The sequence below is a fragment of the Patella vulgata genome, chromosome 5, assembly GCF_932274485.2.
Source record: "Patella vulgata chromosome 5, xgPatVulg1.2, whole genome shotgun sequence".
In the NCBI taxonomy this organism is placed as follows: Eukaryota; Metazoa; Mollusca; class Gastropoda; family Patellidae; genus Patella; species Patella vulgata.
Genome location: NC_065883.2, coordinates 53,097,225 through 53,112,012, shown reverse-complemented (window position 1 = coordinate 53,112,012; position 14,788 = coordinate 53,097,225). Strand labels below are relative to the sequence as shown.

The window sequence follows — 14,788 nt, the reverse complement described above, 5'->3', positions numbered from 1 at the left end:
ATTTTAAGTTTGTTTGTTCTTGGAAACCAACTGCAAAGCCAAAGAAGATGATTAAATCGAGTAGCAATCTAAAATCAATTTACCGGTTGTAAAGGGAGATAACTGTGTAAACATTTCAATTTTCTGTAAAATATCGAATATTCGCTGCAGTAATTATACTAATGTGCTGTTATTTGACAATATTAGGTTGTTATTTGATCATATTGGGTAGTGTTTGGTAGTATTTGATGAGTATTTGGTAGTATTAGGTTATTATAGGCTTGTTTGATGTGGTATGGGGAGGCAAATGGAACAGCCAGACATCAGTATCGCATTTGAAGTACATTTCCCGCGATATAACTATATTTTTGAAAAAAATCAAATGATATGTCTATTTTGCATCATTATGTTGTAGTATTGGGTAGTATGTGGTGATATTGGGGTGGTATTGGGTAGCATCGGGTATTATTGGGTAAATCGTCCCACCCAATTGGAACATCCCCTGATGTAACAGTACAATCAAATTGATTTTAATCCCTTCCCAATAATATTGTTGAAGAACTCAAAAGTGACTGATATTTCCTCTTTAAAGGATTTCATATACATTAGTGTAAAACAAATTAACAAACATTTATATATCTTCAGCTTTTGAACCCAACTTCCAACGATTCCCTATGATGAAGATCAGTGATGGTGCTTATAATGGTAATATGACATTAAGGTGTAAACCAGAAGGGGCACCAACTCCAGTGATAACTTGGTTTAAAAATGGTGGTCAACTCACTGCAGGGAATGGTCATTATGAAATATTATCTAATGGTTTTTTGTTCATCATTGGATTACAACAAGGTGATGAGGCTACATATATGTGTAAAGCTGAGAATCAGTATGGAGTGGCATCTGACAGTACAAGAGTAAATGTTATCAGTAAGTAGAAATGGGTTTAACATCCTACTTTTCTGCAATACAGTGTGCTATGAGTCAAATTTCAATTCTAATTGAATTCCAACTGTATGGACTTTTTTTTTTACATGCATGTAGTAGTTATTAGCACACCATGCATCCTTCACTACTGACATATTAAGGGGAAACCACATTGCAAAATTGTACCATATGTTAGTCCTTGTTTGTATCGAGTCAATATTAAATCCCATTTCTCTCTCTCTCTCTATACATGTACATGAAAGCATATCTTGTTATTCTTCTGAAAAAGATGGACATGTCCAAATCAAACATCTATAGTCTGATAAATGCTTGGATTGTGATTGGAAATGGAAATCCAGAACAATTTCTTTCTTGTTTAAGCCAAGTAAATGTTTTATTTAGTAAGAGGAAGCATAACAATTCATTGGGTTACAGCTGCTGCTTCAATATCTTAATGTTTATTACTTTGTGGACTCCTATGACAACCAATATCTGACATCCTTGCATATTGTATAAAAGTGATGAGAAATTACAGATACCTTCCTGCGTACAAACTGGGTGATTTGATGATATTTATGGACTAAAAACATATTCAAACTAATTAATGTATCAAAATTTCACTTCAAGTCCTCAAAACATCATATTCGTGAGGAAATACCCCTGCTATAAGAAATCTATTAAAAGAATGCACGATTGTGTCACGTGACTTTGCTGTGTGGTACCTAGCAACAGGATGATGTTGTCTTTAATCGTTGTCCATTTATCATGAATTTCGAAGCCTAATTAATTCTCTGATTATCCACTGCCCATGTCTTATTCCGTGGTTTTTATCTCAAAAACTGTTGTACATTTAAGCTCACCATCAAGTTTGTCAGCTTATACATCAAGTGCCCACTAATGCTTAGAGATCAGACAATCTTTACGTGCAACCTTTGACGTTACTCGAACAGACATCCCTAATCGTCAGGTTGCTGGTTAGGGAAAACCCTTACATTTTTGTCCCCTATGCACTCCATGTTTTTTTTCAGGGAAACCAGTAATACTCTAGTAAGATTGGATGTGTCTACTTTCCATATATACTAAAATTGCCATATTTTTTTAAAAATAACTAACCAATTAATACATTGTATTCATGTCAACATTGCATCATGAACTTTTATTAATGTGATTTACAGAAGGTACAGTAATAACAGTGGCACCAACACCTACACCTGTAGTAGTTAATCAAACAGCCTTTCTCTACTGTCAGGCTTCACATGATCCCACTCTAGATTTAGTTTATATGTGGAAATTTAATGGAAAAACGTTGAAGAGAAACAGCGATCCACATATATCATTTGTAAGTATCTAAACTTAGTTGATTACTGTAAAAAAACCTTCATCAAAAAGTAAGCTATAAGTATTACCCTATGTAAAAGTAGTAGGCTGAGGCTCAGCAGGTGGTCTCATAGGTAAAATGGGTAAAGCTTTCTGCATACAATTATTGCCTAAGAAGATTTCGTCACCCTTGTCCGTCGGTTCACAATTTGTTTTTAGACACTCTACTACATGTCACAATTTTTATACGATTTTGACAAAACTTGAAATGTAGGTTCATATCCCAAAGATCTTGTTTCCTTTCTAAATTGGCATGTATCGGACAGTAACTTCATGGATTATGTCCCCTGATTGTACAAAAAATAATGTCTTTAGCTTTTAGATTTTTGACTGATTTTAAAAACCATTCAAATATATCACTGTTATACCATAATGATGGTTGAATTCGTATTTCATAAATATCAACAAAATAGCCACTCGCCATACGCATATAGTCTAAAACCAAGGTTGTGGACCCTCTAGAGATCACAATTAACCAATTTTGATGGAACTTAAAATATATGGTAATATCCCAAAGATCTTGGACTAACTTCCTGGATTATGGCCCCCGTGTGTACAAAAAATAACAATTTTTATCTGATTTTAAAAACCGTTTAAATATACCACCGTTACACCATTGTGAAAATCGGACCAAAACTGCTCAACAGAATGGCCGCTCCACATACGAAAAGTATGTAATACCACGGTTGGGGATCCTCTAGAGGTCACAATTTTTATCTGATTTTGATGAAACCTAAAAAATATGTTTATATCCAAAAGATCTGGGTTCATTTCGATACTTGTGTGAATCAGACAATATCTTCCTGGATTATGGCTCCTGATTGTGCGAAAAATCACATTTTTAGCTTGTGGACCCTCTCAACGTCCCAATTTTTATTTCACTTTAATAACTGTTGAAATATACTAAACAGCAAAAAAAAAAGTCAGTACAATTTCAAAATCAGAGAGGCACTTTAATCAAATCATTCTAGAAAACAACTCACTAAATGGATTCAACCATTTTTTTGTGAACAGTATGATGCCTCTTTAGTGATTAATTCATCACAATTCTAAGACATTACGAGAAGGTTTAGAATCTGTACACAGTCTATACACAGACGATTGATGAAGGCCATTGGCACCTGGAACCACACTCTCAGAAAAGCCTGGCGCGACATTATTAAGTCTCCTCTGAATTTCATCCCAAAGATGTTCAATTGGGTTTAAGTCCGGACTAAGGACTGGCCAGTGCATAATGTTGACACCGTTCTGCTGTAGAAAGTCCTGAGTAACTCTGGCGGTGTAGACACGGGAGTTGTCATGCTGGAAAACATTGTTTCGATGACGTGCGAAATGTGGTATGACGTGGGGTCTGAGAGCTTGATCGATGTAGCGCACTGCTGTGAGGCCGCCTCCTCTCCCTGGACCAAGATTTTGGAACACTACAGGACCCACTCTCTCTGGTTCAAACCCCAAACCATTATGCTTGGACCTCCCCATGAGCCTCGTTCCATGACAAATTGGTCAGAATAACACTGGCCATTTTGACGCAATATTCTGGTCCTGCCATCTGCAGTTGATACGCAATACCGACTCTCATCTGTGAACAGAACAGTTCTCCATTGCCGCCAGTTCTGGTGGTGTTGGGCAAACTGTAGACGTCGATGGTGAGGATCAGTCCACGGTAAGGTCTACGACAGTGGATGTTCTCTCCGGTGAGATGTTGGTGCACTGTATCGGTACTCATGGGTCTTCAGTGTGTTCCCACTGTCTGACGTGCTGTCTCAGATGCCTGTGTGAAGGAATTCTGCACGTGCTGTCGCACAACATTGCAGTCTTGTCGCCTTGTGGTAACCCTTGGTCAACCAGTTCGGGGCCGATCATCCGTGGTGTTAGTGGCTCGAAATCTTTGCTGAAGCCTGTAGATGGTCCGAACACTGACCTGTAAGTGATTGGCAACGACTTGGGCAGTATGGCCAGCGTTGAGTCTTCCAAGAGGTGGTTCCTCTGAACTGTCGTGAGTCGTGGCATGCTGCTGACGTTGTAGTGTGAATGATTCAACCAGGTATGGGGGTGCATTTTATAGGGCTGGTCCCGGTGAACATCACGTGCAGCATGAGTTATATGAAAATCATGGAGAACACATTACCATCTCAGAAGTCAGGATGCGTTTTTGAGAACATTTCCTGGGTTCAATTCTGGATTGTCTTGAAACTTTGTATACTTATTCCTTATACCCTAAGGATGACCCCTATTGTTTTTGGTGCATGCCCTACCCCCAGGGGCAGAGCCATGACTATTAACACATCATCGTGAAACTTTGTATACTTATTGCTTATGTCCTAAGGATGCCTATTTTGTGGGGTTTTATGGTCTGAATGCCACAATTCTAAATGGATTACCTTGGAATTTTTTATACTTATTCCTTATACCCCAAGGACGGCAACTATTGATCTTGGTACATGATCTGTGCCCCCTTGGGTGGTGCCACACCCACTTTTTGTTAATATTTTGTCTCTAAATAATCTATAGGTTGCAGTTATTAACATATTTGGGATCCCATTCATATTGGTCCATGTCCAAACCCCAGGGGCAGAGCCACACCCAATTTTTGCATTTTTTGTATATAAATCACATGTTCGTTATTGACTATTAATGGTTGACTGATTATTTTCAGGAAGTTAGTACTTCTAAGATTGGTTTATATATTATAGCAGCACAATTACGTCATGCTGGTACATACGAATGTCTCAGTATTACACCATTTGATAGTGATAGTAGAAGTGCTGTTTTAACTGTTAAAGGTAAGTTATATCTAAGTTCGATGCTGCATGCTTTAAACTTCAGCAGTTACCCATTTTTTTTATATTAATTTAAAGCAGTATAAAAACACATCTAGGACATGGCTATAGTGCCATTAACTGTCACAATTTTACTATATCCCAAGTTTTTATACTGGTATGAGCATAAGTTCCTTTGCCTGGCAAGTCACCTTAAATAGATTGGATAGAAGAATCGACAACAAACTGGCATGCATTGTTAAGACTAATTTGCAATTTATACACTTTTGTTACTATACATTCTAAATTTCCACGAATCACAACTGCCTCCATACTTTGTGGCTAGTACCTCATTTTGCAAGTATACATACAAGTCGTGACACATATCATGCAAAGGATAAAGTATGCTGTCATTAATTTTTGATTTTTTGTACTGTTTGTTCAGTGTTTTGCTGAACAATTCATCCACATTTTGTATTTTTGCTAATTTAAAGGTCCCCCTGGTGAACCAGTCGGAGTATATGTAGATGATGAGTATGTTACGAAGAATACAGCACATATAAGATGGACGGTTGGAGCAACTAATGGTCGACCTATTAGTTATTATGTTCTTCAACATAAAACAGAATTTGAAACAGAATGGTCAACGGTTTTACCTAGTAAGTAAATAAGGGTCTCATATCTATTTAGTATTTTAAATCTAATTCTTAGTTTATTTATTGGACCATCAATGATCAACCTTTGTTAGGGTGGATTGTTTTTATTTTTATTTAACTAAAATCCGTTATATTTTTCAGGTGTATATGAAGAAGATACACTGGTTGATACTGAAGATAAGAGAAGAATTATATATGGAGGACTGAGTCCAGGAACAGCTCATTACTTTCGCTTGTTGGCAGCTAATGCTTATGGTTTAGGTCAACCTAGTCTTCCATCAGGTAAAATCACTTATAATCAGTATTCAAGTGATTGGAAATAAAGAATTGGTGGATTTACTGTTGTTTCTTTTATTCGTATGATGGAATAAACATTAATGCTTTTAATCATGTAATAGAATAAACATTAATTCTTTTACTCATGTATTAGAATGGACATTGATTCTTTTTGGCAATGTGCTGGAATGAACGTTGATTCTTGTTGGCAGTGTGATAGAATGGACATTGATTCTTCTGTTATTGATATGTTTCTGTTTATTCTGTTATTCACATGTTTGTATTTATTCTATTATTGACATGTTTTTGTTGTTTATTTGTAGCTGCCATGACAACACCATATGCTCCACCCATTAAATCACCAGAAAATGTACGAGGTGGTGGTGGTAGCGTTGGGGATCTAACATTAAGATGGGATGTAAGTTATTTTATCATATATTTTTCTTTAACAAACTGCTTGTGTTGAGGAAGAGATGGGGGCATCGAGATTTCATTCCATGAACACTAGACTACACCAAATCCCAGAAACTTTAGAATTTTGCAAGTCTGGCTCTCACTTATCAGGGGTGGTTGTCTGGCGTATATTCATTAAAGGGGCATTATGGTAGATTAGATAAAGAGCTGGCAGTTCTCACTATAATAGTTGAAAATTAGATAATGTAAACAGAATTTGCTGAAAATTGCAGTCAAATTGATCCACCCTAAACCGAGATATTAGCTTTTGAATTTTAGGTCCAGCATGGATCATCATTACTAAAGTCAGTGCGATAAAAAAACAGTCTCAATTATCCAATTTTGGATTAAATCATCCATGAGCGTTGAGCAGCAAATCGGATTCAAATCCAATAAATATAGCAGGCTAGCGATGACATCAAGAGTTGATTATGGTCTGGATAAGTTAATTAATGTCTAATTAATAATAAGATAACATTTCAGGCCTAAAGAAAGATCTGCAATAGGCAGATTTAGCTCTTGCATAATGTCTGTTTAAATAAGTATAACAAATCTTGTACCAATGGCTGCTGTTGTTTATGTTTTGGGGAGTGAGAAGGGAAATCACAAGCTCTTTTGCTAACATGTACTCTCGCAAGTCCTTTTGGGATGAAGGGGGGGGGTTGTTTTAGGGGAAGGGCAAACCATACCATAACAAATGACCCAGTCTAGTAAAAAATATGATTACTTTTATAGAGCTAAGGCTCCAGCAGTCAAACTATATCTTCTCTTGTACAGCATTGCACACCACATGCATAATTACTGTGCTCTCATTTATTTAGATAGTTTACCTAGCTAACAGGTTTTACTTTAGGTTTGTATATGTTAATAATGTGTACATTACAGCCATTACCAAGATATGAACAAGGTGGACCAGGTATTGGTTATGTTTTATACTGGAGAAAATTAACAGATGCTGGCAGGCAATGGAGAACGGTAAGACATCACTACTTATATTCAATTGATATAATCCATGCTGATAAGATATCACTTTTATCCGATATATTTCTTTTTCAGAGAAAGCAGGGGAGTATTAATCTGGGTCTGTCTGTCCATTACACTTTTTGGGACACAATAACTCTCCTTCTAATTGAGCTAGAATGTTCAAACTTGGTGTAGGTGTTTATTAGGTCAAGGCCTTGATGGAGTTCGAAGATGAACTCTTTCTGCTTAGGATAAGCAGAGATAAGCAATTTGATTGGTTGATGCTTTGGGACACAATAACTTTAGTTCTGATTAAGTGATAGTGATCAAACTTGGTGTATAGTTTCATTACATCAATACCTTGAATAAGTTCAATGATGTACATTTTCTGCTTGGGGTAAGCAGAGCGATAAGCAATTTGATTGGTCGAGCCTTTGGAACACAATAACTCTCCTTCTAATTGAGCAAAAATGTTCACACTTGGTGTAGGTGTTTATTAGCTGAATACCTTGATAGAGTTCGAAGATGAGAATTTTCTGCTAAAGGTAAGCAGAGATAAGCAGTTTGATTGGTTGATGCTTTGGGACATGATAACTTTAGTTCTAATTAAGTGAGAGTGATGAAACTTGGTGTATAGTTTCATTACATCAATACCATAATTAAATTCTATAGTGAGCATTTTCTGCTCAGGGTAAGTCGAGCGATAAGCAGTTTGACTGGTCGAGACTTTGAAACACAATAACTCTCCTTCTAACTGAGGTTGAATGTTCAAACTTGGTATAGGTGTTCATTAGGTGAATGCATTGATGGAGTTCGATGACTAAGTTTGATGGGAATTTTCTACTTAGGCTAAGGAGCGATAAGCAATTTGATTGGTCAAGACTTTGGAACATAACAGCTTTTAATTAAGGTAGAATGTTTAAACTTGATGTTGATGTTCATTAGGTGAATGTCTGGACAGTTCAATGATTAACATTTCCTGCTAAAGCTAAGCAGAGCTGAGTAATTTCTTTGAATTTGATCCTATCTGATAGAGAATGATGAAACTTAGTGTATAGTTGATAATCAGTTTGATTGTTTGATACTTTTGAAAAAGATAAATTTGCAATTAATTAATATATGTCATCTATTTATTTTGGGATTTTGGCGGGGGACATCAGTCTCACTGTTGGCTTGTTTGCATTCATTAGATAATACAACAATAGTAGGATGGTAATGTGCGCAGTTTAGATCATGAGGTCGGCCATTGACGCAAGTGTTGTGGTTTAGATCCCAGGCATGTACATAACAAGGACTGTTGCTTGTCTACCCTTGTGGTTTTTCTCCAAGTTCTACAGTTCCTTCTCACTGCTAAAGTGAATTATTTTAAAAAGATTTAACATATGGAATAGATTTCAAGCAGTTGCAACAAATCGCACATGCTGGTCACTGGAATGAAGCACACATCCAGTGGTTGAGTGTTATTGATGGGCATTTTTGGCAATTTAATTTCCTATGAAGAAAAATCTATATGAAATATGTCATGCACCTGAAATTAGTAATTTGCCCGAGGCAGTGGCTTGTGTTGTGTGACAGACAGGGTATGCGTACTTACATATATTATTGGTTGTGCATGACTTTTTTATTTTTTTGCATGAATTTCAATTGCGTAATAATTTTTAATAATTAATGTTATTGTTGTTATAGGATCGTGTAACTGGCAATGTTGATCAGTACGTTCATACCGTTGGTCAAGAAAATTTTTATTTAGAATATCAGATTCAAGTTCAAGCCTTTAACAATGAGGGAATGGGACCTAACTCTTCTATTGCCGTCATTTTCTCAGCAGCTGATAGTGAGTATAGCCTTTATTCTCAATAAATGAGAAAATAAACCATTCTTTTAAATAAACAACACCACACAGCCCTCATCAGTGGGCTTAATTTTCTAGGTCAAAAATATGTGAAAATATCTAAATTTAAGTTGCCCCACCCATATCTTTTCAAACGATTAACTTTAAAGGTCTGTATAAGCACGACCCAAGCAAAATATGTACCATATTTGGTTGAAATTTGCCAAGTGGTTCAGAAGAAGTTGAACATGTAAAATTAGGGTTAACAGGCACACGGACAGGACTATGGCATGACCCCATTGGATTGTATTGCTGGTCTATACAGTAGTATATTAAAGAAGCAATGCAATCTCATCAACTAGTTTCTCTTTCTAAAGTTTCATTCTTAGAAGTCATTCTTATTATATGAAATGTTTGTAGTGCCATCATTAACACCAACTAATGTAGCGAGTGATACCTATAATGGTACAGCTTTAGAAGTATCATGGGATCCGGTACCAGATACAAGAAACACAGCAAAAGGCAAGATTTTAGGATATCAGGTAAATACACTGTATAATATAATGTTTCACATTTATATACTAGTTTTTGAGTCTAGGTATATTTTCTATACATTGGTTTTAGTTGAAATTACTTATATTACATTCCCATGTTACCCATGTCCCCAAATTCTTGTAAACGCTTCTTAAGTTTTCAAGCGAAAACAATATTTCATACTTCCTGTGATCGTTTGGCTAGTCGAGATAGATTATTATACACTGGTTCTAGTTGAGATAGATTATTATACACTGGTTCTAGTTGAGATAGATTATTATACACTGATTCTAGTTGAGATAGATTATTATACACTGGTTCTAGTCGAGATAGATTATTATACACTGGTTCTAGTTGAGATAGATAATTATACACTTGTTTTAGTCCAGATAGATTACTTAATGTTTTATCCTGTATAATTACTATTTAGATAAACTATTGGCCAGATGAGGGTGATTATTGGTTGATGTTTATACGTCACAGAGGTCAGCGTGATACAGGATTAGTTATAGGATTAGCTTCTGATACCAATTTCTGGGTTGATGTACAAGTCTATAATTCAGCTGGTTTAGGACCTAGGAGTGAAGCCTATTTCATGGAGACTTCTCGATTACGTAAGTATAGACCTTTTTTCTCAATTAACATAGGACCTAGACACATTCAATCACAGAGAAGAAAACTGCAGCAGTACTCCAATGACATTGGTCAAGACATCTTGCCTATACCTTGCAAGGGCGTGGATTTGTCATAACTTTTGGGGGGGGGGGGGCGGACGAACCCTGGAACCTGGAACATTTCATTACCAAACCAAAATAATAATTACAAACAGTTTACTGTACCAGTGTTTTTTGATGAAAGCTGTATCTAGGGGTAATATGATGACGATATGGAAAAGTTGATAGCTGCGATCGGTCAATTAAGGAGAAAGATATCATGAAGATCAGTTACTGTGGCAAGACCCAGGGCAGTGGTTAGATTAGATAGCCTTCAGAATGAGAGTGATATAGCCAATGAAACAATCTGTTACGGCAAGTTCTTGACATTAGGTGAACAGAACTGTGGGTATCATACTAGAAACATCAATACTGATTGGTTAATCAAATGTCTGACATCATAGGGTCAAAAGACGCTCGTATGACCCCTGACGCAACCTCCCATTACAACTGTTTAGATCTTCATGTGGATCCATCGAAAGTATAAAAAACGAGATGAAATATAGATCTGTATTTTAATCTGATTGTTGACTGGTCGACTCACTGGTGAAGTTCACGATCAGTCTGAGAGTATTTTGTCAAGAACTAGTCCAATATGTTAGCCAAGTGGTTCAGGATGGAGGACCAGACAAGAAACAGTGTATAGTCATTTTGGTTTCCTCACTTCTAATGACCTCTAGTGCTACCATGTTTTTACCATAATTTTTTATATTGCCTATTAATACAGCGACCAATTCGTATCCAGAAGAAGTACGTGTGTTTTCACATGGAGCTAATAGTTGTCGTGTATGGTGGAGAGGTATTACAACTACATATGATGAAGCTTTAATTAACGGCTATAGAGTAAGTCAATTACTGTTTTTTTGCAGCATTTAACAAGGCGTGTAGGGAGTTGGGCAAAGAGGCAAAAGAGGAAATTTAAATATTTAAATTTCTTTCTTGCTCCCATTTCCCTGTACTAGCCCCATAGGGCCTACTCGTGGGGGGAGGGGGGCATACTACCAAGCAGTTGGCCCCGGGTGTAACCTAACCTCTGCACGCCATTGGGATTTACTTAATTATCTAACTGGTAGTCAATGAAGCTATGTGGTACTAAAACAGTCCAATCCATTTGAACAAAATTCCATCAAGAACTCTGGCCTGTATCGCATCAAAAGATTTGAGCAATTTTAAGATGATGAGGAACAATCACAACACTGATATTAAAGGACAATATTGGTGCCAGTCATTATCACATATGTGTTAGAGCTGGTTAAACACATTCCAAATATACTTTTAACACAGAGATCATTGCTACGATAGCTGAGTAATATAGGTTTCCCGTATCGGAAGTGACGAACGCCAAAGGAAAACACGAGTCACCGCTCTATATAACTGACTGAAGCGACGAGTGATAACATATACACGGCCGAATTTCTGCTCACTAATAATTCCTTCGAAGACCAAAAGTTGTTGTGTGAGACTGCGAGAGGATATCTGACAATTCATAAAAAGAATTGACTGCCACTAGATAAGAGAACACGTAATAAAAACAGAAAAAGTCCGTGCATTACCATGTTTTTATAAGGTATAGAATGAATATAAACAAGGAAATGTACAGACTATTTCTATTTTTCTCGTGTTCTCTTATCTAATGACATTCAATTACTTTATTGAATTGTCAGATATCCTCTTACAGTCCCATATAACAACTTTTGGTCTTGGAAGGAATTATAAGTGAGTAGAAATTCGGCCGTGTATCTGTTGTCACTCGTCGCTTCAGTCAGTTATATAGAGCAGCGACTCGTGTTTTCCTTTGGCGTTTGTCACCTTTATTACTCAGCTATCGTAGCAATGATCTCTGTGTTAAAAATATATTTGGAATGTGTTTAACCAGCTCTATCACATATGTGATAATGACTGGCACCAATATTGTCCTTTAAGAACTCTTCCTTTATTACTTCACAAGTTCTTGTCATTAAAACATTACTCTATGTACTATTACAGGTTTATTATTGGCCAGCTACAGAAGATTCTTTAACAGGCGAGTCATATGATACAGATGGTTTAAAAGATACTCAGGCTGTATTAGAAGATTTAGAAGCAGATGTTGTATATGCTCTTAGAGTGGGTGGTATCAGTGCTGCTGGTGAAGGCAAAAAATCACCTACATTATATTTTACACTAGGTAATAACAAATTATAATCATGAACTTTAATCACTGCAATATTCCTATTTTTGAGATTTTTCATGTTGCAGTAATATACCATGGCTTAATCTTAACATTACCTTTTGGGTTGATTGAGATAAATCATGGTCAGCAATTGGTCAAAGTGAGGATCTGTATGGTTACTTTAGGCTTAGTTATATAATTTTGGCTAATAATAAAGATCGCATGCATGTTGTCATGTACAACCTTACAATTCATGTATATAGCGCTACTGGCCAGTTTCAATATGAGACACCTCATTAGTGGGTACATCCCCTTGCCATTCACAGAGGGGGGTGGGGGAGGACCGTTGATACTAATTCTAATTACCTCAGACTCTGGCTTGTGCCAGTATGGTGAAACAGTGTAAGGATTATTTTTGGCCTGGCTGAGTTGTCTACAGAATTACAACCTATCTATATAAGCCTTCATTTTTTAATTTTTTTTATAGTTTATATTAAATCTGCATCTCATATCATTTATTCTCTATATTTCAGGTGGACAAATTCATCTAGATGCTCTTATGGCAGAAAACATTCAAGGTTTCTTAGCTAAAGGTTCGAAACTCACTTCAACAATCTATTTGCTAATATCATCATTATTGTGCTTATTTCTTCTTAATTAACTGTACTTATAATTTAGTGTTGTGCCCATCTTTGATGTTTTAGGGTTCACGTTTCGTTTTAGAGAACAGTGATATTATTTAAAGAATACTATTACCATTATGTGTTTTGAATTGAAATAATATTTTAATGACTAATTTTTTTTTTACATGTATTTTATGTTTGTGCCAAGCTTTTCTTTTAGCTGAATGATTTTTATAGGAAAAAATAATTTGTACATAGCTCATTTCATTTGTGTAAAATTTTAAGTACATTCCATAACAATATAATAACATGTACTATAGAAATAAATAAATTGCTTAGCATTTAAGAATTTTAAAAAAGCATCTTTCCCTGGGGAAATGAATATGGTGTACGGTCCTACTTTTCTGCACCAACTGGAATAATGAAGATGGTTATACCCCAGACAGTGTGCATGTGCTATGAGGGAAATGTTGCAGGACAGTGGGGTTACATTTTACTCTAACTGGAATTCCAACTGTCACAGGTTCTCCATCATGCACCACTGACAAACCCCGGGAATCGAATTCGGACCGTCTGATTGGCTAGCCAGCTCTCTTCCTTTATTTTTTGTACAATCAACATGGTTGTAAACTGGTTGCAAGATAAACTGTCTCAATGGATTAAAGTTGCAATTTCATTTTTTTAAGTTATATTTTTAAAATGGCAAAAATATCATTTTCATCTTTTACTCCATGGTGGAGAATAGAAAACAAGGGAGGTAATTGTGTTATTATTTCCGGTGTAAATGAGTTTTAAGTGTGAGAATGACACCTATGATCGTATAATAGTGAGTTGACAACCTATTGAGCAAAAGACATAGAAATAATTATGTTTTGACTTTCTAAGAAAATATGAAATTGTAACTTTAATCAGTATTCATGACTTAATTTCTGCAGTATTTATAATCTAGTATGCACATCCAATTATTATATTATACAATCTGGCACAGGTACATAAAACGTTATTTTTATCAGTCCAGTACAAAACAATTTGTTGAAGCAATTATGTCTGAATCCTACAGTGTGTTAAATGTGTTTATTTTTTTGGCCATTAACCATGTAACAAGATTAAAATGACTAAATTCTTAGTGCTATATCGGAGACAATTCTAGGATTGTAGGTCTAGGAATCTCAATTTCAAGACTAATGCCTCAATTTTGAGAATATACCATCAAAAGATATCCTATAGCAATCCATGTTCCTGCACATGCTACAAATCAGAATCCAAGATCTTGTTTTCTTTTCTATCCTAAAAGATGTAAAATTGAATGACTTCCTTAACATGAACAAAATAAGAGAGCAAGAGAGAAATCGACACAAACTAGGTCATTTTATGATTAACATATGGTTCAATTTATTTCAATAATTTGCTTGTGTGTAGGGGTCTTTAGCAGTCAAGAGGACCCAGAGAAAACCCACGAGGTTGGACAGGTGACCCTACCCCTTGTCAAGTAGAACCGGGGAATTGAAACCATGCCAGTTAACACAATGACAGACCTTATGATACAGC

The 14,788-nt window shown here is 36.0% G+C and overlaps 1 protein-coding gene across 2 annotated transcripts in view; it reads left to right on the top strand.

Annotated features, from left to right (window-relative positions):
* LOC130012830 (contactin-like) overlaps positions 1 to 13,599 on the top strand; it is a 43,464-nt gene extending 29,865 nt beyond the window's left edge. For both annotated transcript variants that reach the window (XM_056100794.1, XM_056100795.1), the window contains exons 13-25: positions 625 to 906; positions 2,079 to 2,242; positions 4,937 to 5,063; positions 5,534 to 5,698; positions 5,837 to 5,977; positions 6,295 to 6,389; positions 7,310 to 7,399; positions 9,074 to 9,221; positions 9,639 to 9,760; positions 10,183 to 10,366; positions 11,193 to 11,308; positions 12,452 to 12,632; positions 13,151 to 13,599. In XM_056100794.1, the coding sequence (XP_055956769.1) occupies positions 625 to 906; positions 2,079 to 2,242; positions 4,937 to 5,063; positions 5,534 to 5,698; positions 5,837 to 5,977; positions 6,295 to 6,389; positions 7,310 to 7,399; positions 9,074 to 9,221; positions 9,639 to 9,760; positions 10,183 to 10,366; positions 11,193 to 11,308; positions 12,452 to 12,632; positions 13,151 to 13,278 (1,943 nt within the window). In that variant the 3' untranslated portion in view covers positions 13,279 to 13,599. The remainder of the gene's footprint in view (positions 1 to 624; positions 907 to 2,078; positions 2,243 to 4,936; positions 5,064 to 5,533; positions 5,699 to 5,836; positions 5,978 to 6,294; positions 6,390 to 7,309; positions 7,400 to 9,073; positions 9,222 to 9,638; positions 9,761 to 10,182; positions 10,367 to 11,192; positions 11,309 to 12,451; positions 12,633 to 13,150) is intronic.
* Positions 13,600 to 14,788: the final 1,189 nt, after the last annotated feature.